We start from the raw sequence: 27,723 nt of genomic DNA on the forward strand, positions 1-27,723 counted from the left end.
GCAGAAGGATCGGATGGATTGGCTCGGCAGGGGCGCCTCGGGCGAGTACCAGCAGGTTTCTGAGTATCTAAGGTCACACCAGCCTCTGGGAGGGGCACCACCACCAATGCCCCAGCAGGAGCAGCATCAGAAGAGTCCTCAGCCAGCAAATCAAGCATGGCACCTATCTCCGCATCACTAGGGTTCAGGGGCACCTCAAAATAAACCTGCCGTTCATCATCAGGAATTCCCCCGAGTGTGGCAACCAAGGCACTAACTTCTTCAGCAGAGGGCCGCACTCTAAGGCCCAAACTGCCGTCAGTAGCAGGAGGATTCGACACAAAAAGAGTGAAGGCTTTGGGAGGAGGCAAGTTCCAGGCCGAGTATGCCACTGGAGCACCAACATTTGACACTTTACCCCTAAGGATCATCTCTAGTCGACTCACCAAGTCTGCAGAAGGAATTCTTCTGTTAGTAACCCAAGTTGAGTCGGCTAGCCCTCGATACAGATAAGCTGGGTAGGCCCTGTCTTTCAATGGCTGAATATTCTTGAAAACAAAATCAGTAACCACATCTTCAGCAGTCAGACCCCTTTCTTTCAACAGTCCAACTTCAGCTAGCAACACACCTGCCTCGGCTACTTCCTGATCTGTGGGAGACTCGGTCCAGCTTGGGGTGCGAACGTCCGGCTGCCTTCCCGACCAGGAGGGGAGAGAATTCCCATAATTCTCAATTATAAACCATTCCAGGCGCCATCCCTTAATACTGTCCTTGAGAGGGATCTCGAGATATTCAGTTTTCCTCCCGCGGCGCATCTCCAAGCTGGCACCCCCGACCAACTGGTGTTGTCCCCCGGCCATCCCAGGGCGACAATGATACAAGTATTTCCATAGACCGAAATGCGGCAGCACGCCAAGAAAGGCCTCGCATAAATGAACGAAAATGGAGATTTGCAGAATTGAATTGGGATTCAAATGGGTCAAGTTAATATGGTAGAAATCAAGGAGGCCACGGAAAAAGGGAGAGATGGGAAGGCCAAGGCCGCGGAGAAGGAAAGGGGCGTAAACAACGGACTCATGGGTATCCTCCGTCGGAACAGTAAATCCATGGCAAATCCGCCAAGAACAGAGTTCTCGCGGAGGAAGAACCCCGATGGATACGAGGTGGAGAAGTTCAGTTTCAGAAATGACGGGCATGTGATTACCTGCGAAAGGCAACTGGTTGTTGGGGTCGATTGGAGGAATCACCGCAGCAGACGAGCTCGAGGTCTTCCTCTTGGGTGCCATCTCGATTCTACCAGCGAGCAGGGTGGGAGGCGAATGGCAGAGAGGATTCGGAAGCGGGAAAGCAAGAACTAGGGCACGGAAAGCAAAGGCGGCTAAAAGCGCATCACTTAAGGGATATTCTCGAGCCAGATACCGTTTCAAAAAGTGCCCAGTCATCACCCGGCGGTTATTTCCAAAACCCCAGCATGCCACGTGGTCACCCGGCAGTTATCTCCAGAACACCGGTGCGCCACCTCATCACTCGGTCATCATCCTCTAAGTGGCTTGCGCGGCCTGCTATCAGTTGGCGCTACCTCCAAAACGCTGCTATCGTATTGAATCACTCGGCGTTACCTCTAAAACGCTGCTATCGTGTTCAGTCGCTCGGCATTACCTCTAAAATGCCGACGTTACCCTCCAGTCACTTGGCGTTACCTCTAAAACGCTGTTATCGTATTCAATCACTCGGCGCTGCTATCGTATTCAATCACTCGGCGTTACCTCTAAAACGCTGCTATCGTGTTCAGTCACTCGGCATTACCTCTAAAACGCCGACGTTACCCTCTAGTCACTCGGCGTTACCTCTAAAACGCTGCTATCGTATTCAATCACTCAGCGTTGCCTCTAAAAAGCTGATACAGTGATCAGTTGCTCGGCGTTGCCTCTAAAACGCCGACATCACCCTCCAGTCACCCGGCGTTGCCTCTAAAAAGCTGATATTGTATTCAATCGCTTGGCAGTTATCTCTAAAACTCCGATATTGTGTTCGATCACTCAGCAGTTACTCTAAAAAGCGCCGACACCATCTACAAAGTTACTCGACGGCTACTCCTAAAAGCATCAGTTTGATGCCCGAGTTATTCATTTACCGTCTCAAAGGAATCAGTTTCACAAACGAGCAAGACAAGTCATAAAGGAGAAGCCAACATCATTCTTTCATTAGAAGGGAAGATAGCGCACTTACAAATCAACTCTTTACGAGTTGATACTTCCCAATTACTACTACATTACATTACTACTACTACTACTACACTACGCTATACTATTCTACATTACTACTACATTATTCTAACTACACTATACTAATATCTAAAAAACCAGTGGCATCTAGCCACTGGCCCTGTTGCTGCCGCCGCCGCTGCCGTCCCTGGTGCTGCCCCTGCTGCTGCCGCCCCGGTTGCTGCCCCTGCTGCCGCCGCCGTCACCGTCCTCGCTGCCGCCGCCGCTGCCCCTGCCGCTGCCGCTGCCGTCACCGTCACCGCCGCCATCGTCGTCGCCGTCGTCGTCGTCGTCGTCGTCGTCCTCGCCGCTGCCGTCCGAGTCCTCCTCATCCGAGGAGTACTCTGACCCATCCGAGCCCTCGAGCCCGGAGCGCTCGACGGCCCGGATGTACGACCAGACCTCCGCCGCGAGCCCCTGGGAGTCGTTTGAGTCGTCAGACGACTCACGCAGGGGGACGGGAGCCGGAGACCCCTCAGACCCAGAGGAGAACTCCTCCTCTGAGTACTCCGAGTCACCAAACTCCTCCGATGGAGGAGTTGGCTCACGCTTGCGCTTGTTGTTCTTGCCCATGGTGGAAGCAGAAGGGAGAGAAGAGAGGGAAGCAGCAGAAGGACAGCGAAGAGATGTGAAAAAGCCAGAGAGACAACGGCGTTATTTATAGAAGGAGAAGGCAACCGCTCACCTCCAACCGCGGTCACTGAACAGTCACAAAGCATTCAATAAGCACTTCAACCCGTCTGAAGACACGTCAGGCGGCTGACGCCGTTTCACGCAACACAACACCCATTGGGACTCCAGTCAACAGCGCGGAGGATATGATTACACCCGCCGTCACATCACATTACTACTCAGAAGCAGCCGGCTAAAACACTCAGCGTACCAAACCGTCCCTTGCCCACACCCATTGGGGGGGGACGCCCAGGAATTATCAATATATTTTTCAAAGTGGTCACATCTGTGCAGGGCACGCAGTGAATACCTCAAGACAAAAATGAGATATCAGTGAGGATTAGAGGAAAGCCAAATATAGCCAGTGAAATACAAAATATGGTCGACAGAAGCGACTTGAAGACTAGACAGAGAACGTCCATCAAAAGTCCAATCAGTCACAGAGCAAATAAATTACACTACCTAGCAAGATATGGATGGATTGCGAACTCGGCTGCAAAAGACAAAATACATGCTGACCTCTGAAGCATAATATTGATGACATAGTGCGGATGACATCATGCCGATTTTTTACAAGCAGAAAGGATAATCTTCAGCAAAAAGACAAAAAAGGAAGACCTTCGAGTGGATTATCCTCAAAAATCCACTTGAAGCTCGGGGGCTACACCCATTGGGTGCACCTCCGGTGCACCCCATGAATCATCATTCCAAGCCAAGATAGTGCCGACTCCTAACGCATGGGACAAAGATCAAAGACAAATCTAGCACTCAACCGAAATGCAGGAGTAAAAATGGGAATAATTTTTGGTGAAGACCTTCGAGTAGATTATTTTCTAAAAATCTACTCGAAGCTCGGGGGCTACACCCATTGGGTGCACCTCCGGTGCACCCAATGAAGTTTAGGGTCCTGCAAAGCGAAATGCCGACCTCTAAGGCATGGGTACGAAATAAAACTTCGGTTTGAGAAGGATCAAAAGCAGGGGGAAACAGTAAGAAGTCGTTCTCTTCAAATCACCTGCAAGCTGGACCTGGGATCTTTGGGCTGATTACTTCTAAATTAACCCAAAGATCGGGGGCTTGTGGGGGACAGATATCCCCCGGGTCCACTAAAAGAGTAAAAGACCTCACGAAAGGCCCAAGGGCCCAATAAATCGTGAGGCCATTCTTTCGTGGGCCTGGGGAAGAATAATCAGCAGAGCAGGTCGACACGAGGCCGGATCGGTGTAAACCTGGACGGTCCACAATGTCGAGCGAGCGATCGCAACAGAGATCCGACTTTCCCGCGCTGGAGCTCTCATGCAACGGAGCCACGCGGGGATAGGTCGGCAGAATCATAGGGAGATAGACTCGAGCAGTTCACTATTTTTTAGGCGCATGTTGTTATCATATCCACATGTATTGCTCCACGGTCGAATATATAAGGCCTAGGGGGCACCCCTTCAAATCGATCGATCCTACTACTTAGCCACCCACTTCAACTCTCGGCATTCTCAATTCAGAAAGCTCTCTTGTAACCTCATTCACCCAGCATACTCACCAGGACGTAGGGTGTTACGCATCTCTAAGCGACCCGAACCTGTAAACATTGCCCACTGTCCCTCGTGCAATTAGCACGAACCATTTTGCTACAGTCGTTGACACCATCCTACTCCTAAAAACACCTTGAGGGGTAACCCCGGGTGTGCGGTCGGATCCAAAACACCGACAGCCTCTTCTTCTTCCCGTCCTTCTTCTCTTGACTTGAGCCCGAGTCAGTGGGCTTGTCGTCTTTCGGCTCATTGATGAAGGACTCCTTCTCCTTGTCGTTGATCACTATTCCCTTTCCCTTAGGATCCATCCCTTCAGGCGATTAGTCCCTTCTTTGAAGAGAACGGCTCTGATACCAATTGAGAGCACCTAGAGGGGGGGTGAATAGGTGATCCTATAAAAACTTGAAACTTAATGCCACAAAAACTTGATTAGAAGTTAGCACAATAAAGCCAAGTGGCTAGAGAGGAGTCCTTGCAAAACACAATAACCACAGAGAGATCAACACAGAGAGGCACAGTGGTTTATCCCGTGGTTCGGCCAAGTCCAACACTTGCCTACTCCACGTTGTGGCGTCCCAACGGACAAGGGTTGCACTCAACCCCTCTCAAGTGGTCCAAAGACCCACTTGAATACCACGGTGTTTCGCTTTGTTTCACTATATCCCGCTTGCGAGGAATCTCCACAACTTGGAGCCTCTCACCCTTACAATTTGATTATCACAAAGAAGCACAGAAGTAAGGTTGGGATGAGCAACACACACAAGACACAAAATCAGAGCAACAATACGCACACAAGTCACAACACAAGCTCTCAACACAACTCGAAGAGTTCCCTACTCAAATGGAGCTCTAGTTGCTATCACAAAGAATCGAATGCGCGAATATGAAGTCTTGGTGCTTAGGAATGCTCAAGGGATGCTTGGTGTACTCCTCCATGCGCCTAGGGGTCCCTTTTATAGCCCCAAGGCAGCTAGGAGCCATTGAGAGCAATCTAGGAAGGCAATTCTTGCCTTCTGTCGACTGGCGCACCGGACAGTCCGGTGCACCACCGGACACTATCCGGTGTGGATTTCTTTCCTATTCTGGCGCAGCCGACCGTTGGAGACTTGGAGCCGTTGGCGCACCGGACACTGTCCGGTGCACACCGGACAGTCCGATGCTCCCATCCGATCGTTGGCTCGGCCACGCGTCATGCGCGGATTGCGCGGCCGACCGTTGGCTCACCGGACAGTCCGGTGACTCACAGGACAGTCCGGTGAATTATAGCCGTACGCTGTTGACTTGGTTCTCGAGAGCGGCGACTTCGCCACAGCTGACTCACCGGACACTGTCCGGTGCACCACCGGACAGTCCGGTGATTTATAGCCGTACGCCACTGTCGAGACCCGAGAGCAGCCAGTTGACCAGATGCCAGCCTGGCGCACCGGACACTGTCCGGTGCACCACCGGACAGTCCGGTGCACCACCGGACAGTCCGGTGCACCCAGACCGAGCAGAGTCTTGGCTTTGTATTGATTTGCACTTTGTCCACCATTTGGCATAGTTTAACACTTAAGCACTTGTGTTGAACACTAAATCACCAAAATACTTAGAAATGGCCCAAGGGCACATTTCCCTTTCAAGGCAGTGTCTCCACCATCTAGCAACGTCTTTGGCACCAGATGACTCAGTCGAACTGGTCCCTCGGAGGGCAAATATTGGGGCGAAGGCGAAGACGCTACCCTTCGCGTGAAGCCTTCGTCGCCTCCCCACACCAACGAAGGCGAGATGATCGGCACGGTTGCCCTTCGTCCTCTCCATTGCAAGACGAAGGCTAGACTACGACGAAGTCTGCTAGTCCCGCATCCTCATCTCGCCCAGAGGCCCACGTGGAATTCGGCCCACTGTAACGGGCCCCATGTGGACAAGCGTGTTATGGGCCTAATCTGTAATAGCTTTTCTGTAATGACGGTCTGTAACCTCCCTTAATGGGAATATTCTAGGGATAGTCCGGGTACCCGAGGGCATAAACGTCCTTGCCTTGGGACGTTGGACACTCGAGTACCTATAAATACCCCCGTACAGTGCCCTTGAGAGGCCAGATTAACAGAGCAATTGTCACCCCACGATAAACTTTCCTTGCACTCTTTCCACTTCCCCGTTGGATCCACTTGCCCAGGAGAGCAAGTTCCAACAGGCGCTTATCATCAAGCGCTTCAAGACCGCACTTAAAGGACGCAAGGAGTACTCCCAACAAGAACAAAACAAGGGGAAAGCGCTCCTGCTTCAAATGCAGTAAGACTGGTCATTTTATTGCTCAATGTCATGATAATGAAAATGACCAGGGACAAGAATGACATGGGAAGAAGGAGAAGAAGAAAAGCTATAGGAAGGCGAAAGGCGAGGCTCATCTTGGAAAAGAATGGGATTCCGACTGCTCCTCATCCGACTCCAACGATGAGGGACTGATGGCCTTAGCCTTCGGCAAGTCTTCTCTCTTCCCCAACGAAGGCCATACATGTCTTATGGCCAAGGAAAAGAAGGTACATGTTCGATATACCCCTAAGTACACTACTTCTAGCGATGATGACTCTTCCGATGATGAAGTAGATTACTCTAGTCTATTTAAAGGTTTAGATAGAGCCAAAGTAGAGAAAATTAATGAATTAATTGATGCTCTAAATGAAAAGGATAGACTTTTAGAAAAGCAAGAGGATATTTTGTACGAAGAACATGATAAATTTGTTAGTGTTCAAAAATCTCTTGCTCTAGAAATTAAAAGAAATGAAATGGTATCCTCTGAGTTGTCCGCATGCCATGAATCTATCTCTAGTTTAAAGAATTTAAATGATGAATTAAATGCTAAGCTAGAGGAGGCAAATGCAATTAACTCTTGTGTAGAACATGTAGTTATTTGCAATAGATGCAAGGACTTTGATGTTAATGCTTGTGATGAACATCTTATTGCTATTACTAAATTGAATGATGAAGTGGCAAGTCTTAATGCTCAACTTAAGACTTGCAAAAATGATTTTGATAAACTAAAGTTTGCTAGGGATGCCTACACTGTTGGTAGACATCCCTCAATAAAGGATGGACTTAGTTTTCGAAGGGAAACCAAGAACTTAACAAGCCAAAAGGCTCCCATTCTCACCAAGGAGAAAGGGAAGGCCCCTATGGCTAGTAGTACTCAAAGGAATCATGCTTTCATTTATAATAGGAAAATTGCTAGTCATTCCAATTATAATAGGAGTTATGATCATGATGCTTTTGATTCACATGTTATGTTTGCCTCTAGTTCTACTTTTGTTCACGGTAGAAGTAGGCCTAGGAGAAATCATGTTGTGCATCATGTGCCTAGGAAAGTGTGTAATGAATCTACTACTGTTTTCCATGCTTGCAACACTTCTTTTGTTCTTTTATGTAAGAATGCAAAAGTAGTGGCTAGGAAGTTGGGATCCAAATGCAAGGGAGATAAGACTTGCATATGGGTTCCAAAAACTATTTTGACTAACCTTGTAGGACCCAACAAGAGTTGGGTACCTAAAACCCAAGCTTAAATTGCCTTGCAGGTTTATGCATCCGGGGGATCTAGCTGGATAATCGACAATGGATGCACAAACCACATGACGGGGGAGAAGAAGATGTTCACCTCCTACGTCAAGAACAAGGATTCCCAAGATACGATTATTTTTGGAGATGGGAACCAAGGCAAGGTTAAAGGATTGGGGAAGATAGCCATTACATCCGAGCATTCTATCTCCAATGTGTTTTTAGTTGAATCGCTCGGGTACAACTTATTGTCTGTAAGTCAATTATGTAACATGGGCTATAATTGTTTATTCACAAATATAGATGTATCTGTCTTTAGAAGGAGTGTTGGTTCATTAGCTTTTAAGGGTGTATTAGACGACAAACTCTACTTAGTTGATTTTTTGAAAGAGGAGGCCGATCTAGATGCATGCTTAATAGCTAAGACTAGTATGGGCTAGCTGTGGCATCACCGTCTAGCACATGTTGGGATGAAGAACCTTCATAAACTTCTAAAGGGAGAACAAGTGTTAGGACTAACCAATGTTTGTTTCGAGAAAGATAGACCTTGTGCAGCTTGTCAGGCAGGGAAACAGGTGGGAAGCACTCATCACAGCAATAACGTGATGACAACATCAAGACCACTGGAGCTTCTTTACATGGACCTCTTCGGACCCATCGCCTACCTTAGCATCGGGGGAAGTAAGTATGGTCTTGTAATTGTTGATGACTTTTCCCGCTTCACTTGGGTGTTCTTTTTGCAGGATAAATCAGAAACCCAAAAGACCCTAAAGCGCTTTCTAAGGAGAGCTCAAAACGAATTTGAGCTCAAGGTGAAAAAGATAAGAAGCGACAACGGGTCCGAGTTCAAGAATCTACAAGTGGAGGAGTGTCTTAAGGAAGAAGGCGTCAAGCACAAGTTCTCCGCTCCCTACACACCACAACAAAACGGTGTGGTAGAGAGGAAGAACAGGACGCTTATCAACATGGCAAGAACAATGCTTGGAGAATTCAAGACACCCGAGCAGTTTTGGTCAGAAGCTGTGAACACAGCTTGCCACGCCATAAACTGGCTCTACCTACATCGCCTTCTTAAGAAGACCTCATATGAACTCCTTACCGGTAACAAACCCAACGTCTCTTACTTTCGTATATTTGGGAGGAAATGTTACATTCTGGTGAAGAAAGGTAGACATTCTAAATTTGCTCCCAAGGCAGTAGAAGGGTTTTTACTAGGATATGACTCAAATACAAAGGCGTATAGAGTCTTCAACAAATCATCGGGTTTGGTTGAAGTCTCTAGCGATGTTGTATTTGATGAAACTAATGGCTCTCCAAGAGAGCAAGTTGATCTTGATGACATAGATGAAGATGATGTTCCGACGGCCGCAATGCGCACGATGGCGATAGGTGATGTGCGACCACAGGAACAACAAGAGCAAGATCAGCCATCTTCCTTTATAATGGTGCATCCCCCAACTCAAGGTATGGATAGATTCCTCAAGAAGAGGCGCGTGATCAAGGGGGAGCACAAGAAGAACAAGTGATGGAGGAAGAAGCACCACGGGTCCCTCCAACTCAAGTCCGAGCGACGATCCAACGACATCACCCCGTTGACCAGATTCTGGGTGACATAAGCAAGGGAGTAACTACTCGCTCAAGATTAGCTAACTTTTGTGAGCATTACTCGTTTGTCTCTTCTATTGAGCCTTTCAGGGTAGAAGAGGCCTTGCAGGATCCGGATTGGGTGTTGGCCATGCAGGAAGAGCTCAACAACTTCAAGAGAAATGAAGTTTGGAGCCTGGTGCCACGTCTAAAGAAAAATGTTGTGGGAACCAAGTGGGTGTTCCGCAACAAGCAAGATGAGCATGGGGTGGTGACAAGAAACAAGGCTCGACTTGTGGCAAAAGGTTACGTGGAACAACCCCCTGGCTTTGAGGATGATAGGTATCCCGACCACGTTTTTAAGCTCTCTAAGGCGCTCTATGGACTTAAGCAAGCCCCAAGAGCATGGTATGAATGCCTTAGAAATTTCTTAATTGCTAATGCTTTCAAGGTTGGGAAAGCCGATCCCACCCTTTTCACTAAGACTTGTGATGGTGATCTTTTTGTGTGCCAAATTTATGTCGATGACATAATATTTGGTTCTACTAATCAAAAGTCTTGTGAGGAGTTTAGCAGGGTGATGACTCAAAAGTTTGAGATGTCAATGATGGGCGAGTTGACCTACTTCCTTGGGTTCCAAGTGAAGCAACTCATGGACGGCACTTTCCTCTCCCAAATTAACGAAGTACACACAAGATCTTCTCAAGCGATTTGGGATGAAGGATGCCAAGCCCGCAAAGACACCGATGGGAACTGACGGGCATGTCGACCTCAACAAAGGAGGTAAGTCCATTGATCAAAAGGCATACCGATCTATGATAGGGTCATTACTTTATTTATGTGCTAGTAGACTGGACATTATGCTAAGTGTATGCATGTGTGCTAGATATCAATCCGACCCTAGGGAATGTCACCTTGTGGCCATTAAGCGAATTCTTAGATATTTAGTTGCTATGCCTTGCTTCGGGATCTGATATCCAAAGGGGTCTACCTTTGACTTAATTGGATACTGAAAGCTCTCTTGTGGGTTTTGGTGTTTGGATGACAACCCAATTAAAGGACTAACAAGTGTGCTAAGTGTTGAACAGGTGCTTATGCAAAGCTAAGAGGGTTCAACACAAGTGAACAAATGTGATGGTCCAAAGACTGGATTATCTATAGATAATGGACATCACAAGTAAGATGGACATTGCTTAAGTGAGACTCGGTGTGCGTAACTCAGAGACAACCGATCAAGCCAAGGATGGAGGCAAGAAGAGTTTCGAGGTACCGAGTGCACGGGAGAAGGTCAAGGAGACCAGGAACCCAAAGCCAGGGGTGAAGAAGAAGACTTGCAAAGTCAAGGTTGATCGAGTTAAGAGTTATGGTGCATCAAGGATCACTACATAAGGACATGACTTACAACCAATGAGGAAACATCTACAATTGTGTGGTGTAAGTCTAAGGCTCAAGATCAAGCTCAAAGAAGTGAACAAGGTCACTAAAGGAACAGTGCTGTTGGAACTCAGATATGTCAATCTAGATCAAGTCATGTTGATTTGATGGTTTATGAGTCCAACATCAATCTCAATCATGCCAAATGCTAAAGAAGTGCAAAACAAGAACAAGGTGTGTTTCTAGACTTAGTGAATTGTTTTTGAGTACTAACATGTTTTATCTAAGTGCTAGAAACAGAGCCAAGCAGAGAAGATTTGAATTGAAGAAGAGTTGGTTGTGTACAGCCAACATCAGCTCTGGCCTAGGGCACCGGACAGTGTCCGGTGCCCTAGGCTGGCTCGGCATCAACTAGGCGCTCTCGGGAAAAGAGATGGGCGACGTGGCTATAATTTACCAGACTGTCCGGTGGTGCACCGGACTGTTCGGTGAGCCAACGGTCGCCAGCGTAACGGTCGGCCGCGCAATCCGCGGGCAACGCGTGGCCCGCACCAACGGTTGGCAGGGGGCACCGGACTGTCCGGTGTACACAGGACAGTATCCGGTGCGCCAACTGGCCTGGAGGTGCAACGGTCGTCTGCGCCAGAAAAGGAAGGAGATCGGCACCGGACCATCTACAGTGACTGTCTAGTGGCGCACCGGACTGTCCGGTGCGCCACCTGACAGAAGGCAAGGATAGCTTTCCAAATGGAATTCCAACGGCTCCTAGGCCCCTTGGGACTACAAAAGGGACCCCTAGGCGCCTCAAACAAGGACACAAGTGCAGCCAACAAGTGCATACATCATTTGGATCAATTCTCTCTCTCCCTCTCTTGTGTATCTCTCTAGTTTGTGTAGAGGCGAAGTTATAAGCCTTTAGAGAGAGGGGAAGTGCTGCTGAGAGCTAAAGCAATATCTTGAGCGAGTTGTTACTCTGCCGGAGTGCTATCAAGAAGGTTGTAAGCAGCAATGACGTTGTTATAACCAATATCAACATATAGTGGAAGGCTCTATCTGTCGTACTGACAGATCTGAGCAAACGGAGGAAGGAGTTGAAATAGACTCCAAGCCCAGGTGTGGCTAACTCCAACGAGGACTAGGCAAGCATTTCAGGCTTGGCCGAACCTTGGGATAAATACCTGTGTCTGTGTGCTCTGCTCTGTGTTGTGTGCTATTTCTCTGTCTTACTTACTGTTTATACTTGCACTTCAATTTTGTACGTGGTACAAGCTGTTTTCGAAGTGCAGGGTATTTTAAGACAGGAACTTCAATTCCGCTGCAACCTACTCGAAGGGTCTTTCATTCCACTGGGATCCAGTCTTCGAGTAGAGTAAGAATTTCCAGTTTTAAAGTGATAATTATTATTCGCCTATTCACCCCCCCTCTAGGCGACATCCAGATCCTGTTCCCGGGCAAAGGGAACTTTCAGATACGCAGACTCCGATTATGCCGGGTGCAAGGTAGATGGGAAGAGTACATCAGGGACATGACAATTCCTAGGCAGGTCCCTGGTGTCCTAGAGTTCTAAGAAACAAACATCCGTTGCCCTATCCACCGCTGAGGCCGAGTATGTTGCCGTAGGACAGTGTTGCGCGCAACTACTTTGGATGAGTCAAACCCTCCGGGACTTTGGCTACAATCTGAGCAAAGTCTCACTCCTATGTGACAATGAGAGTGCAATCCGCATCGCGGATAATCCTGTTGAACACAGCTGCACTAAGCACATAGACATCCGGCATCACTTCCTGAGGGATCACCAGCAAAAGGGAGATATCAAGATTTTTCATATTAGCACTGAGAACCAGCTAGCCGATATCTTCACCAAGCCGTTGGATGAGAAAACATTTTGCAGGTTGCGTAGTGAGCTAAATGTCTTAGATTCACGTAACTTGGATTGATCTATAGCATACATGTGTTCTATGCCTTTGATCATGTTACTTTGAAGCATTTACATTACTTGTTGTATATCTGTGGTGCTCAAGTTGTACAAGACCTCCCCGGACCTCACAAGTCCATATGCAAATTGTGCACTTATTTAGGGGGAGATATGCTACAACTTGACCCTTGAGACTAACCTTTGTGTTTGAGTATTCTTGATGTAGTCTCAAAGGTGCATTGAAAGGGAAAATGGACTTGGACGTTGCAAAGACTTCCACTGCACTCCGGTATTGGTGTACTTAATTCCAAGTTCATTCCTATGCTCTATTTGCCTTTTTGCTCTTAATTGACATTTTTGGTGAGGCAATGGGGTTAAAGGGCCAAAAATGATCCTGTTTTGGTGCTTCATGCCAAAGGGGGAGAAATTAAGGCCAAAGCAAATGGATCAGCTACCACTTGTGAAATTTTGAAAACAATAGAGTTAGAACTTTTAATTTTTCCAAAATACTCTTATTGCAAAATTTAGTCTCTTGTGGGGGAGAATTTTTTATCATGGGAAAAAGGGGGAGTTTTTGGCACTTGATCAATTTCACTCTTGGATTATCTCTCTTTGTGCCCAAACAAGTGAGTTTGACTTAGAGATAGGAAAATGAATTTGCAAAAACAAACCAAGTGGTGGCAAAGAATGATCCAAATATGCCAAATAATAGTCAAAAACAATTTGGTCCTCATTTGCGTTGATGTTGCACTTATTTTGGTTGCTTTTTGATGTGTTGGCATAAATCACCAAAAAGGGGGAGATTGAAAGGGAAATATGCCCTTGGGCAATTTCTATAATGTTTTGGTGATTAAGTGCCCAACATGTTTAATTAAGTTTTCATATGCCAAGTAAAGTGAGAAGTGCAAATCAAAGATAAAGGTACGTTTCTAGACTTAGTACATTGTTTTGAGTACTAACATATTTTGTCTAAGTGCTAGAAACAGGGAGAAAAGAATTGGAAAAAGACTTGGCTCTGTGCAGCCATCTTCAGCTCGGCCTGGCACACCGGAGTGTCCGGTGCGCCAGGCTGGTCCGCGTGAAAAGGCCGCTCTCGGGACTCGACGGCGGCGTACGGCTATAATTCACCGGACCATCCGGTGGTGCACCGGACTGTCTGGTGAGTCATCCGCGGCGAACTCGTCGCCCTCGAGAAAAGCAAAGGGCGACGTGGCTATAATTCACCGGACTGTCCGGTGGTGCACCGGACTGTCCGGTGAGCAAACGGTCGCCAGCGCCAACGGTCGACCGCGCAATCTTCACGCGACGCGTGGCAGCTCCAACGGTCGGTGGGGGGCACCGGACAGTGTCCGGTGTGCCAACGGGCCCGGAGTTGCAATGGTCGGATGCACCTAATTTGGAAGGCGATCGCGCACCAGACAGCTACAGGGACTGTCCAGTGGTGCACCGGACTGTCCGGTGCACCACTCGACAGAAGGCAAGTTTGGCCTTCCAAGTTGGCATCCAATGGCTCTAGCTGCCTTGGGGCTATAAAAGGGACCCCTAGGCGTATGGAGGAGACAACCCAAGCATTCACTAAGTATTCTAAGGCATCCAGACTCTATTCCCGCGCATTCGCTTTGTTGTGTTAGAGATTTGAGCTCCATTCGAGTCAAGGACTCCCTGTGTTGTCATTTAAGCTCGAGCCTTCACTTGTGTGCGTGGGTGTGCTGTGTATTTGAGCCTTGTGTGTGTTGCTCTTCCCAACCTTACTCTATGCTTTCTTTGTGATATCTATTATAAGGGCGAGAGGCTCCAATTTGTGGAGATTCCTCGCAAACGGGAACAATCATCTAAAGGAAAAACCATGGTATTCAAGTTGATCATCGGATCACTTGAAATGGGTTGAGTGCAATCCTCGTCCATTGAGACACCACAACGTGGAAGTAGGCAAGTGTTACTTGGCTGATCCACGGGATAAAAATCACGTGTCTCTTGTGTTGCTCCTCTCTGTGATTATTTGTGTTCGCAAGAGCTCGCCTCATAGACTTGATTAACTTGCGCTAATATCTCTTTAATCAAGCTTGTTGGAATTTAGTGTTGAATTTTACAGGATCACCTATTCACCCCCCTCTAGGTGCTCTCAATATCGCACGCCTCCTCCAAGTTGGCTAGTCACGAGGGTTCCCTGGTATGCTTGGTAGTGTCGATTGCATGCATTGGGAGTGGCGTAACTGCCCAAGTGCATGGAAGGGAATGTTTACAGGTCACGGTAAACATCCATCCCTGATCTTGGAAGCAGTTGCGTCGTGTGACCTTTCGATATGGCATGCATATTTTGGAATGCCAGGTAGCTGCAACGACATCAACGTTCTCCACCATTCAAACCTTTTTGAAAGGCATCTCAGCGGTGACACACCTCCTGTTTCATTCTCTGTGAATGGTCACACTTACAATATGGGATATTACCTAGCAGAGGGATTTACCAAGATTGCCCAGCATTTGTAAAGACAATCCGTAATCCCTACGACGTTAGAACGCAACTGAAAGGGAAATAGGGTCAAACCTTTTCCTATAAATAATTTTGGTGGTTGAAATGCCCAACACAAATATTGGACTAACTAGTTTGCTCTAGATTATAAGTTCCACAGGTGCATAAGGTTCAACACAAACCAATAAAAGATAAAAGAAAGGGTTCAAATTCAAAGGAGCAAGAACCTTGAGACTACCCTGGTCTGGCGCACTGGACTGTCCGATATGCCACCGGACAGTGTCCGGTGCCCTAGGACCGTACAAGTCCAAACTCGCCACTCTCGGGGTTTTCCAGCGTCGCTCCGCTATAATTCGCCGGACTGTCCGGTGTGCCACCGGACTGTCCAGTGTGCCACCGGACTGTCCGGTGCACCAGTGGAGCAACAGCTCCTTCACGCAATGGTTGACTGAACAGTGCCCTGACAACACTACAGTTCATGGCAGAAGTCAGAGCAAAGGTCAGAGGCGCACCGAACAGTGAACAATGTCTGTCCGATGCGGCACCGGACTGTCCGGTGCGGCACCAGACTGTCCGGTGCCACCAGAAGTCAGCGCTCCAATGGTCGACAGCGTCCGAACCCTAATGGTTGGGTGACGTGGCTGGCGCACCGGACTGTCCGGTGTGCCCTTTGACAGACAGCCTCCCCAATGGCTATATGGTGGTTGAGGGCTATAAATACCCCCCAACCACCACCACTCCAAGCATCCAAGTTTCCAGCACTCCACATTCAATACAAGAGCTAGTGCATTCAATTCTAGACACAATTCAAAAGAATCAAAGCCTCTCCAAGTCCCAAATTCACTCCAAACTCCTAGTGACTAGAGAGAGTGTTTTGCTCGTGTTCTTTGAGTTCTTGTTCTTGGATCGCTTTCTTCTTCCTCATTCTTGTTCTCTAAGTGACTTGTAATCAAAGCAAGAGACACCAAGTGTGTGGTGGTCCTTGTGGGGTCTAAGTGACCCGTTTGATTAAGGAGAAAGCTCACTCGGTCTAAGTGACCGTTTGAGAGAGGGAAAGAGTTGAAAGAGACCCGGTCTTTGTGACCACCTCAACGGGGACTAGGTTCTCAAGAACCGAACCTCGATAAAACAAATCACCGTGTCATTCGCTTTATTTCTTGGTTGATTTGTTTCTGCCCTCTCTTTCGGACTTGATTTTTAATTCTAACGCTAACCCCGACTTGTAGTTTGTCTTTTAAGTTATAAATTTCAGATTACGCCTATTCACCTCCCTTTAGGCGACTTTCAGCAACACTTTGCCACAATTCAGGAGTCAGCTCGAAAAGATATTGAATGAGCTTTTGGTGTGCTCCAGAAGCGATGGGGTGTGGTCCGTGGCCCTGCTTACGGTTGGAGTCCTGAACACATTGGGGACATCATGAAAACTTGCATAATATTGCACAACATGATAGTAGAGGACGAAGGAGCATTGGCGTTGAACACAAGTTTTGATAACATCGGAGTTGTGGCTGACACTACTCAAGGTTTAATGGAAGAGCGCAACGATTTCGTCAATCAAAAGTATAACCAACTCAAAGACCAAAACAAATATACTCAGCTTTAGGTTGATCTTATCCACCACCACTAGGCGCGTCTTTGCTCCAGAGTTGCATAGTGAAAGTCGCCTAGAGGGGGGTGAATAGGCGTAATCTGAAATTTACAACTTAAAACACAAACTACAAGTCGGGGTTAGCGTTAGAATTAAATCTGAGTCCGGGAGAGAGGGGGAAAACAAATCAACCAAGAAATAAAGCGGATGAACATAGTGATTTGTTTTACCGAGGTTCGGCTCTAAAGAACCTAGTCTCCTTGAGGTGATCACAAAGATCAGGTCTCTTTCAACCCTTTCCCTCTCTCAAACGGTCACCTAGACCGAGTGAGCTTTCTCCTTAATTCTCACAGGTCACTTAGACCCCGCAAGGACCACCACACAATTGGTGTCTCTTGCCTTGCTTACAAAACACTTGGGAACAAGAATGAGGAAGGAAGAAAGCGATCTAAGCAACAAGAGCGCAAAGAACACGAACAAACTTTCTCTCAAGTCACTAGGTGATTGGAATGGATTTGGGACTTGGAGAGGCTTTGATTCTATTGAATTATGTCTTGGAGTGAATGCACTAGCTCTTGTATTGAATGTGAAGTGCTGGAAGCTTGGATGCTTGGAGTGGTGGTGGTTGGAGGGTATTTATAGCCCTCAACCACCACAAAGCCGGTTGGGGCAGGCTGCTGTCGATGGGCGCACCGGACAGTCCAGTGCGCCAACCACGTCACCCAACCATTAGGGTTCTGGAGCAGTTGACCATTGGAAGTTTTGTCCTCTAGTGGCATCGGACAAGCACTATTCAGTGTCCGGTGTGCCTCTGACCTCTATTCTGACTTCTGCCACGCACTGTAGTGCTGTTAGGGGCACTGTTTGCAGTCGACCGTTGCGCTGGTAGTCGTTACTCCGCTGGTGCACCGGACAGTCTGGTGGCACACCGGATAGTCCGGTGAATTATAGCAGAGCGCGCCTAGAGGAACCCGAGAGTGGCTAGTTTGATCTTGTACGGTCCTGGTGCATCGGACACTGTCCAGTGGCACACCGGACAGTCCGGTGCGCCAGACCAGAGCACACTTGGTTTCTTGCTCCTTTGTATTTGAACCATATCTTCAATATTTTATTGGTTTGTGTTGAACCTTTATGCACCTGTAGAACATATACTCTAGAGCAAACTAGTTAGTCCATTATTTGCGTTGGGCATTCAACCACCAAAATTAATTGTGGGAAAAGGTTAACCCTATTTCCCTTTCACATAGGCGTGGACTGATCGCATGGTACTTAAATAAAATAACGGCATTTAACCAAAATGTCGTAGTGTCTATCTTAGTCCTACTTTGTCATGTGAGATGATGGGTGACAAACTATGCAAGTGTGTCTCATGTGTGTGCTACTATGTCATGTCTGTTAGTGTGTCATGTCTGTTAGTGTGTCATGTGTCATAATGTCTCATGTGACTGGTCCTTCAAAACAAGAAGATCAAGTAGTATGTGATGCATGCAGATGTGTGTCAAACTTCACTTGTAGATGTGTGTCAAACTATGGCCAGAAATGTATCCATGCGAAATTAGGACTGTCATGACTACCAACTACAACACAGAAGACATTATAAGACATTAGCAAACTTTAACAACATTCTCACAAAAATTAAGTCTTCAAACAAATTCTTGAAACAAATAACAAGTCTGATAACATCATCCTCGCAGAAATAAAAATCTGGTACAAACCAGAAACCGGTCTGATAACAACATCCTCACACAAAGCAGTCTGAGAGTACGCCTCATTCAAAAATGATAAAAAAACTAAATGGAAAAACTGATCCTCACTTACTAGATGAGGATGATCCAGTAACTCTTGACAATATCTCTTGTTGCTTGGCTTCATAGTATTTTCGAAGAAGAGGGTTACATTTATTGAGATCCATGCTTAAGATCATGACCTCCTCTTCTTTGTCCTCCTTCAGTTTCTGCCTTTCCATCCTTAATTTCTCTAGGTTCAACTTCTTCTTTTCAAGGAGCAGTTTTTGACCCTCGTTTTTGTTTATTGACTCCAACTTCTTTTCCTCTGCTGTAACAGTTGTTTTGTACATAGATAGGCGCTCCAAAGAAAGATCTCCCATCCGTGTCATGAACTCCGAATCTGATGAAGATGTGTCGACAGATCGAGTTCGCTTAGCCTTTTCCTTTGAAGAATCCCGACCAAGTGGCCTCATCGATGTGATGCTAGTTGGAACCGACTCCTCTACATCAACATCGATAGTGTTAGATTGGATGGGAGCTGTGTTGGCATGTTGATTTTGGTGACCCATGTGGTTGTCCATCCATTTCGGTTGGTCCTTGAGTATGGCCCAACAATGCAAAAAGTGGAAAGACTTCTTCTCAATAGCTGCAAATCTAGAGGCTGCAAGTGAAGTCTGCAAGAGACAAGTTGATTAGACTAGGAACATATTTAAAAAACCAAAACTACTAATTTATGTTTGATAGTAAAGTTGTACCTTGTCTGCGTCAGTTAGCCCACTAGGGTTTTGTCGGAGGACTGTCATCATGTAACCAGCAAAAGTAGAACACTGTGTTTTGATAGTATCCCATCTACTCATCAAAGATTTTGTCGACCTTTCGGGCAATGTTCCTCGTCTTGAGTTGAAGGCCTCAGTAATTCGACTCCAAAACCCTTGACACTTTTGGCCTGTGTTAATTATGGGATCACAACTTACAGCAAGCCAAGCATGACAAACCCTCGTGTCCTCATCAGCAGTGAAGTTTGCTAGCTTTTTTCTTTGATTAGGCTTCTTAGGTACAGCTGGTGGTGTTGATCCCTCGACGTGGGCATCCACTTGAAGTTCAAAATGTTGAGTACCCATAGGCTGCTCGTCAATCTGGCTAAGGAAGCTACCATATTGTGACATGACCTGGTTCCAATCAGTTCCCATTCTATACAACAAAAGCAGAACAAACTTGTCATGAATGTACTGAAAAATTGGTAATGAATTGACGCAAACATACTGAAACACAATTGATAAATAATTGTACTAGTTCAAACGGTTTGAGTGTACAATGAAGACAACACTCCAAACCCACAAAAGTATGACAACATTATACTAGTTTGGTCATACAAACCCTGCCACCATTTCAAGTTTTCATCATACAGACGCGGCTTCCATACATACTAATACTATTATTAAAGACCAACCTACATACTAGTAGGGATATGTGTCGTCGGTTGAGTAGTCACGACCATCGTCGTAGCCAACAATTTTGTCATAGTTAATTGGTGACTCTTCTTCTATGAGAATCTCGTCTTCTGAACCATCTTGTATCAGAAGCTCGTCTACTGCCTCCTCTTGTGTCAGAATTTCGTTTACTTCACACTGATCCATATTGTCGACCTCCCACTGGGTTTGCACTGCTACGTCTTCAAGATCCTTGGTGAGGTCGTCAATCTCAACTAATGCTCGGTTCATTTCATCCAACAATGGTGAGTTGAAAGGCTGGAAGGCTGCATTGACGACATCAACAATGTCACAACTACGCTTTTGAACAACTATGAGCAAAGTAGCCAGTGCTTTTCAGAGCTTTTCGTTCTCCGATTACATGGCTACATGAAACACAGTGTTCTATTAGTTACCACGACCTACAAATTAATGTTGAACTATCTAAAACAAACTTGTGCATATACCCCATGAAACACAGTGTTGAAGAACCCTAAAAGCATGGAACTAGACAGTGTTCAAGATCCCTAAAAGCATGGAACTACATACCTCATTGCAGTACAATCGCATTGCATTGAAGTGAAAACATGTATCCCATGAAAATAATATTATACATACACCCAACACAAATATTGGACACATCGGATTTATATGTATTTCTGTGCACCATGAAAACCTAAATGTCCAGCTGTTTTCAAATAGAAGTTAGATGAATATGAATCAAGACCGTGTTCATCAAAGGAAGGCTTCGGATCTAGGAGAATGGAAAAGTTTATTAGGTTTTCATGAACTTATTGGATCAAGTGAGTGTTCATCAAAGGAAGGCTACGGATCTGGGAGAACTGATAACTAGTATCACCGTAAACCTAAACCCTAAATGCCATGGCCGAAATACGGTATACAAAACACATCGCAATACAAAATACGGTCATCAATCCAACGTATACGCAATCAAAATATGTAGATCCAACCTGGTTCTTCTCGGATTTGGTTCGGTGGACCGAATCGAAGAGGAAGACGACGACGGCGATGAGCTGCGCTTCCTTTTGTCGCCAACCTTGGACGAAGACGGCGGACGATGAAGCCGTTTGGCGATGGCGACTCTCCTCCGAGGAGTTGGGGGAACCTCGCTTCCAACTTCGGTTGCGGTGGGTTGCTCCTCCTCGCTTGGAAGAGCCGACACCGCTCCGTCGCCAGACTCGCTCGCGCAAGCCCTCTTCTCTCCCAGCTTCCTCGATGCTGGCGGCGAAGCACGCCAGATCAAGGGCTCCGCCCCGGGAGACGCAGTCGCCAGCGCGCGGAGGGAGGAGACGGAAGTTTCAGCGTGGCGGGTGCTCGATCCGTCGCGCGGATACCGCATGGTAGGGAGCCTCCACATTTACGGTGTCTGCCTGGTACGTTATAGTTTAGGGGACGCTCTAGATGATCTTATTGGAACCGTAGAGAACCTGACGGACCCCTACGTTTAACGGACACGAGCATTTAGCGGCTCTTGTTGAAGCCAACCTAGATCTGAAATTCTCTAGTTCTTCCGCTATCCGTGTGCAGCCCGTGCCTAGGTCAGACGATCGCTGAAACAGAGCCCACATGGCATCGGCGGCATGGAGACAACGACATAGAGAAATAGAGAAAAAGCAACGCAGGGAAGAGAATGGATTCTCCACTGCAACTCTGCAACGACCAGTAAAAAAGAAGGGGAAAATGTGAAGAAAGAAAGAAAAGTATCCTCTGTGGGGATATGAGCCATTGCATTTGTTTGCTATTTTTCCTACTAAAATATTTTGATATGTATTTAACAACTATTTGAACTATGCAAACGAGTTAATATTTTATTGAAAATATATCGATTGCGATAAATTGTGTGAATACGATTGCACAAAATATATACAATAAAATGTAGAGGACCGAATTTAGAGAGCTCTATTGGAGATAGAAAAGATATAGATGACAAAATCTTTTAAAGTGTGCTGTAAAAGGACAGAGAATATTACTTTAGATGATGAAATAAAGAAAAGGTTGCAGAAGATAGCCCGAGGAAGTAGATGTTCAACTTGCATTGAGCAGGTGTCTTGATGAAGACCGATAGTATTGTTCATCAGTTCATAGAATGCCTCGGACACTGAAGAGGCAAAGATCATCTATCGTCCCCTTCCTCAAATCTTGATATATGATACGTGCCTCGTATATTCCAATGCCCACCCTCGGCGGATCGAGGACGCCAGTTGTGGCCGGCCGGCACAAGAAAAGCACACCTATCTCCGTTAATTTATGCAACATCCATTGGTAATCGAATCTATTCTTTAGCAGCCTCGTCGTCTTGTTATTTTTCTACTTATTGGGTTAGGATCTATTCTTAGTCCAGATCTTCTCACGACAGTTGCAGAGCCATGCCAAAAACGAACGACAATATAATGTTCAAATATAAGAGACAATCCTCCACGTAACATCCATCATGTCATGTGGGCAACGCAACACCGTTCTACAACTAAAACACTAACCAACTGGAAAGAAAAGAAAAAGAAAAGAATACACCACCCAGAGCTCAGCTCCGTCCACGCCACCCTTGTTGGCCTTCAGGCCCCTTCCTGAAGCAGCATCTGATCAAAGTGCCACACCCCTGCACGCAAGCCACGTCTCAACAATATCGTAACTTTGGGCACGAGACATATATAGCAGATGAAACCAAGTTTATTAGCAACAGACTAACCGTGCCCCTTGTTGCCCACTCTCCTCAGCTGCGCGACATACTTGGAGACCTTATTTATGGCTTCCACCTTTCAAAAGAAAACCCAAAACTTTCGCTCATCAGCTAAGAATTCCGTCGTGTAAACTATACGGAACGAACATATATAAGCTTGTTGGTAGCATTTTATTTTATACCTGCTCCTCGAGGAACTCACTCTCGATGAAGTCTATCAGCTGAGGATCATTGCACCTTGTTGCCACCTGTTAATTACAATAATAGCATGTTACATGTAGTGACCCAACACTCATTCAATTTATATCTGCACATACATTATCCAAGTCTGTATATATGCCTTAAGCGAAGCACGCAATATATATTTCTCTGTAAATAAACAAGCATGTGAGAGCAACTTACACCATGCAGGCTGTGCAGCTTCTCATTAACCAGCTTTTCCAGAGCCAGAGTCAGCTCCATAGCTGAAACCCATCAAAAATAAAAAAAATAGAAAACAGAGCATTGGCTTCCAATTAACGTAGCCAGCCTTCTATTCTATTCTATTCTGTATAAGCCGTCGTCCTAAATTTGTTAGTCTTTGAATCTAATCATCCATCGATGCATATACTTGAAAGCTGCAGCTGATAAAGCTAGGTTCAGATGCAGAATAAATTACACGTCCTATCCTAATTCCTAACCCGGAAGTCAGATGCGGCGGCAACGCAACTTACCGTACAGAGCATCGCCTTTCTCGGGGTGGTCAAACTCGGTCAAAGGCGCCACAATCGACTGGAGCCTCACCCTGCCTCCGCGTTTGTTCTGACAGACAGGCCGGCGCAACATTGTCACGTCAGTAGCTAGAACGGACCAGAGGGTCAGTCAAATCAATGGTACGTACCTGATACTCCATGAGCTTTTCAGCGTGCTCCCTCTCCTCGTCGCTGGATTCCTTGAAGAACCTGGAGGAACAGAACAGGTGTGCAGAACCACATCAACGGTAATGCTGTGATTTATTGTTTACAGACGGATAGCCGAAGTTGGTTGGTAGCGAGAGGCAGGCGACGACGACGACGGCGACAGCGACTCACTTGGCAAATCCTTTGAGGGCCACGTTGTCGCGGTCGAAGTAGGCGAAGAGGGAGTGGTACGCATACGAGGCGTTGTACTCCACACTGCACGACCAGGGAGAGGTTCCAGAGTCAAATTGACGGAGACATTTATACATATATTATTCGGTTAGTGGAGCAAAATCCAAACCAAAATAGCATAGAAGGACGGATGGAATGGATGAAAAGAAAGGAAGAAAGGAAAAAAAAACGGGAGCAGCTACAGTATCACTTACTTGATCTGCTCGTTGATGGCTGCCTCGCAGTCGTCGACGAACTTGTGGCGCGCGAGCGACCTGTCGGGGGACTGGGGCACGAGGGCGAGCTCCCCCTTGATCTCCTCGAAGGGCTGGAACACCACCCCGCTGAGCACCTCCTTCCCCTTGCCGGCGGCGGCGGCGGCGGACAGCGAGACGCCGCTGCGCTGCGCCGTCACCCTGGCAGGAGCCGTGGTCGCCGCGGCCCCACCAGAGAGATGGTTGGCCACCGCGGCGGCCGGAGACGCGGAAACCCTAAGCATCATCTGGATGGGGACGGAAGGAGGAGGCGGGCGGGTGCGTTCTCGTGAATTCTGGGCGTCGGGAGCGGAATAATAGGTGGTGGTGGACTATGTGGCGGGATAGGAATAGGATGATGGATGGATATAGGCGCGTGGGGGTCGCGGACTGGGACACGTGGACGGCTGGGATTTGGAGGAGGCGCGTGGCGGGCGGGCGCCCTCCTCCTCCTTCTCCCGTCGTCTCGTCCCCGTCTGAGCGCATGGAGATATTTTTGGATGGATGGAGGAGATAAGAAGGTGAGCGAGCGAGCGAGGAGGGCTCAAAGCAAGCTCAGGCCATGCATGCATGCTGTCTCAAAGAAAGCAGTAGGCCGTCCTCGTCATCCACCCTCTCTCTCTCTCTCTATGTTTAGTTGCTCCGTAACAAGTGTTGAGCTGACTGATGCGGATCCAATTTATAGCCAAAGAAAAAAAAAGGGAAAACAAGCCCGTCTAGCTCAGTCGGTAGAGCGCAAGGCTCTTAACCTTGTGGTCGTGGGTTCGAGCCCCACGGTGGGCGATTTGTTTTTTTGGTTTTTTTACTTGCTCAGTACTGGAACAGCAAACTCAGATCATTCTATTTCAGATAATCACTCAGTTTACATAAATCCAAAAAAAATGGTTAGCAGCAGATCCTAGAATTAATGTTGGACAAGAAGAACAAGATTTACAGATACTAGAATTAATGTTGGGCAAGACAGATCTCCTGTCTGTCTCTCTCTACATGTAACAGCAGGTCCATCCCTAATAATCTAAACGGAGCAGCTGGCAATCTGTACTGCACTGTACACTACTACATATAACAAGGCCATTCTTGTAATAATGCATCGTCATTTGCTCTGCTGCGTGAGGTAGCCATACAGGAACTCGTTCCAGACGTCGGGGACGCCTGGGAGGCACCAGTGCGTGCAGTCCGCGTAGCTGGCCGGGTCCGCGATCTGCTCCTTGGTCAGGGGAACGAACTGCCTCCTGAACACCGTGGGATGCCCGTCCTTGCGGTAGTCGGACAGCTCCGTGATGTTGAGTATCTGGACGCGTATGCCTCTCGGCTCCAGCGTCCGCCGGAAGTAGGACCTGGCCATGGCCATCAGGCTGTAGTCCGTGGTTGCAGCCTTGTACCCGCCGCCGGGTCTGTAGCTGATCGGCTCCGTTTCGTTCAGGCACTTGTTCTTGTCTTGTCCGCCCCAGTTGCTAGCCCTGAAATTAATTAATTAATTAATTAAAGCAACAACAACAACACCACATCTCGATCTTATATATATTACCAGGAATGTGTTGGTGATGATCCTGCGAAAAATATCCTAGTCTTGTTCTTGTCAATGTTCTTTGCAAGCCATTCCGTCAGTTTCTTGATAGCTATCTCGAAACCATCCGCCATTTCCATCTCGTCTAGCTTTGCGTCACCATCTTCAAATGAACCGTACCTGCGTGCACACGGGGGTATATATATACAGATCATGTTGATGATAACTGACGGTGCAATGCATATGTCCTATGCATGATTAATTTCATCCTGTCTGCCCTTACATGACCTTCATCCTCATGTCATCCTTCTGCTTCCTCCACCACAGGTAAGAGTTGAAGACGATGACGTCGGCGTCCCTCCACACGCTGGCGTGCTTCTCGATCCTGTCTGCCCTTATGATCCGGTACTCCACCCGGTGGATGATGGGGTTGTCGCTGTTAGACTCCACCAGCAGCGGCGACCAGTAGAAATCTATCGTCGCGTTGTACTCCTGAAAACGATTTATATGTATGTATGTATGTTCAAACAGGCTAACCTGCAGATAAAATCGTTGCTTTTTCTTCTTCTTCTTTTCTATCGATCCTGCAGGTTTAGTTTGTCAAGGGGCGGAAAGCATACACACCAGTGCCTTGAAGGAGATGAGCGAGCCATTGAAGATGCGCATCTTGAGCCTGTCGTCAGGTATCGAGGCCTCCACCATGCACACGAGAGAGACCCATTGGTTCCTGTTCACCGAGTCACCCACAAACACCAGTCTCTTGTTCCTCAGCTCTTCAAGCAGCTTCATGGCATCGAATCTGTATTCCAGAAAAGGTAAGATTCAGACGACATGCATGCATGCATGCCAAAAGTTCCATGCATACATACATACATACCTTGGGAGGTCGCATCCATGACCATGAGGCTGCCATCTCCAGTGCTGGTACATGACATCCTTCCTGCCATACTTGTCACAGGCCACCTCGGGGAAGATGAAGGCGCACTTGAGCCCGTCGTACAGCGGCCGGGACACGTTGTCGTACACCCAGCGCCCCCGAGACCAGCTGCACTCCTCGTCGCCGCCGCCGCCGCCGGCTCTTATCGCCGGTTCTTCTTGGAGCCCGGCTTCTCTGTCGAGGAGGAGGAACACCACGGAGCTGGCTAGGATGAAGAAAGCCACCAGGGAGGTCACGATGCTCCTCACTCCGACCGGAGAGTGGAGCACCGCCATCTTGCCACCTGCTGCTGCTGCTGTTACCACCTTGTGACTGCCCTCTGTCTGCTTCATCCTTTCCTCAGGCGCCATTGTGCTTATCGGCTCTCCTCTTTTATGCTCACCGTACCTGTCGAGTCTGTAGTACACTGGGGCAAATCCAATGCTGCTAGCAACACTGCTCCTGCACATGGTTATATGCATGCCCCAGCTCTAGGAAAAAGTAGTGCTACCCAAGCAACCTAGAACACTGACCCTCGCGCTAACCAGAAAAAAGAGGGCAGTGTAGTAGAAGTGCTAACCAAAAAAAAAAAACTTTAGAATTTGTAGAAGTGGTTGTTTCTGTCACCGACGGCTATACCAATCCACACACACACGCACCAACCATTATTTATAGATACGACTGTAGCATGCCAATAAACAAATGACTTGGACACCACTGACTACTGAAAAAAGACCAGAGTGCATCTGAAGCAACGGAAAGGTGATGGGCTGGTGGCCAGCACAGCAGCATTCTTGCCTCGAATGAATGATGATTAAGCTACTGAGCTCTTGAATGCAAAGACCACTAATGTTCGAAAATCCAGCTCAACCATAATCCTCTGTTTCTGGCCGTGCTCTAGTAAACCAATGTCAGCACTTTGTTTCCCTGAAAATCAGAACATTCGTCGAATTCTTAAGAAGGAATTAGACACAGTGCATTAGTGGATAATTTAGGTTTCTCATGGTCCCCTTCTCCCTTCGGAACCAGTACGGTTTGTGTTCCTTTTGTGTTTGTGTTTGTGTCTATGTGTGTGGCATGAATATATCAAAAAGGGGAATTTGCCATGATCAGTTTTGGCCTATCTATGCATGTACT

At 47.2% G+C, this 27,723-nt stretch overlaps 2 protein-coding genes and 1 non-coding gene across 4 annotated transcripts; 1 reads left to right on the forward strand and 2 right to left on the reverse strand.

Annotated features, from left to right (window-relative positions):
- Positions 1 to 22,490: 22,490 nt before the first annotated feature.
- Positions 22,491 to 24,865, reverse strand: LOC542392 (ferritin homolog 2). Of its 2 annotated transcripts, none has more exons than XR_004853085.1 (8): positions 24,125 to 24,865; positions 23,871 to 23,954; positions 23,681 to 23,741; positions 23,514 to 23,601; positions 23,203 to 23,264; positions 22,983 to 23,048; positions 22,810 to 22,897; positions 22,491 to 22,719 (listed from the first exon to the last, which is right to left on the reverse strand). XR_004853085.1 is itself a non-coding variant. In NM_001308828.1 (8 exons), exons 1-8 carry the CDS (start codon positions 24,409 to 24,411, stop codon positions 22,676 to 22,678), a joined length of 759 nt encoding a protein of 252 aa, NP_001295757.1. In that variant the 5' UTR covers positions 24,412 to 24,484; the 3' UTR covers positions 22,506 to 22,675. The 2 variants fall into 2 exon arrangements, 1 of the variants encoding a protein (NP_001295757.1); NM_001308828.1 differs by having other exon boundaries at positions 22,506 to 22,719; positions 22,810 to 22,876; positions 24,125 to 24,484.
- Positions 24,866 to 24,873: 8 nt separating this feature from the next.
- TRNAK-CUU (transfer RNA lysine (anticodon CUU)) lies at positions 24,874 to 24,946 on the forward strand. Its single transcript has one exon. It is a non-coding gene; the product is annotated as a tRNA-Lys (tRNA).
- A 34-nt stretch (positions 24,947 to 24,980) lies between these two features.
- Positions 24,981 to 27,008, reverse strand: LOC100278892 (uncharacterized). The gene is made up of 5 exons (NM_001367122.1): positions 26,548 to 27,008; positions 26,295 to 26,469; positions 25,954 to 26,162; positions 25,692 to 25,850; positions 24,981 to 25,623 (listed from the first exon to the last, which is right to left on the reverse strand). Exons 1-5 carry the CDS (start codon positions 26,955 to 26,957, stop codon positions 25,257 to 25,259), a joined length of 1,320 nt encoding a protein of 439 aa, NP_001354051.1. The 5' UTR covers positions 26,958 to 27,008; the 3' UTR covers positions 24,981 to 25,256.
- Positions 27,009 to 27,723: the final 715 nt, after the last annotated feature.

The sequence above is a fragment of the Zea mays genome, chromosome 10 (genome assembly GCF_902167145.1).
Source record: "Zea mays cultivar B73 chromosome 10, Zm-B73-REFERENCE-NAM-5.0, whole genome shotgun sequence".
In the NCBI taxonomy this organism is placed as follows: Eukaryota; Viridiplantae; Streptophyta; class Magnoliopsida; order Poales; family Poaceae; genus Zea; species Zea mays.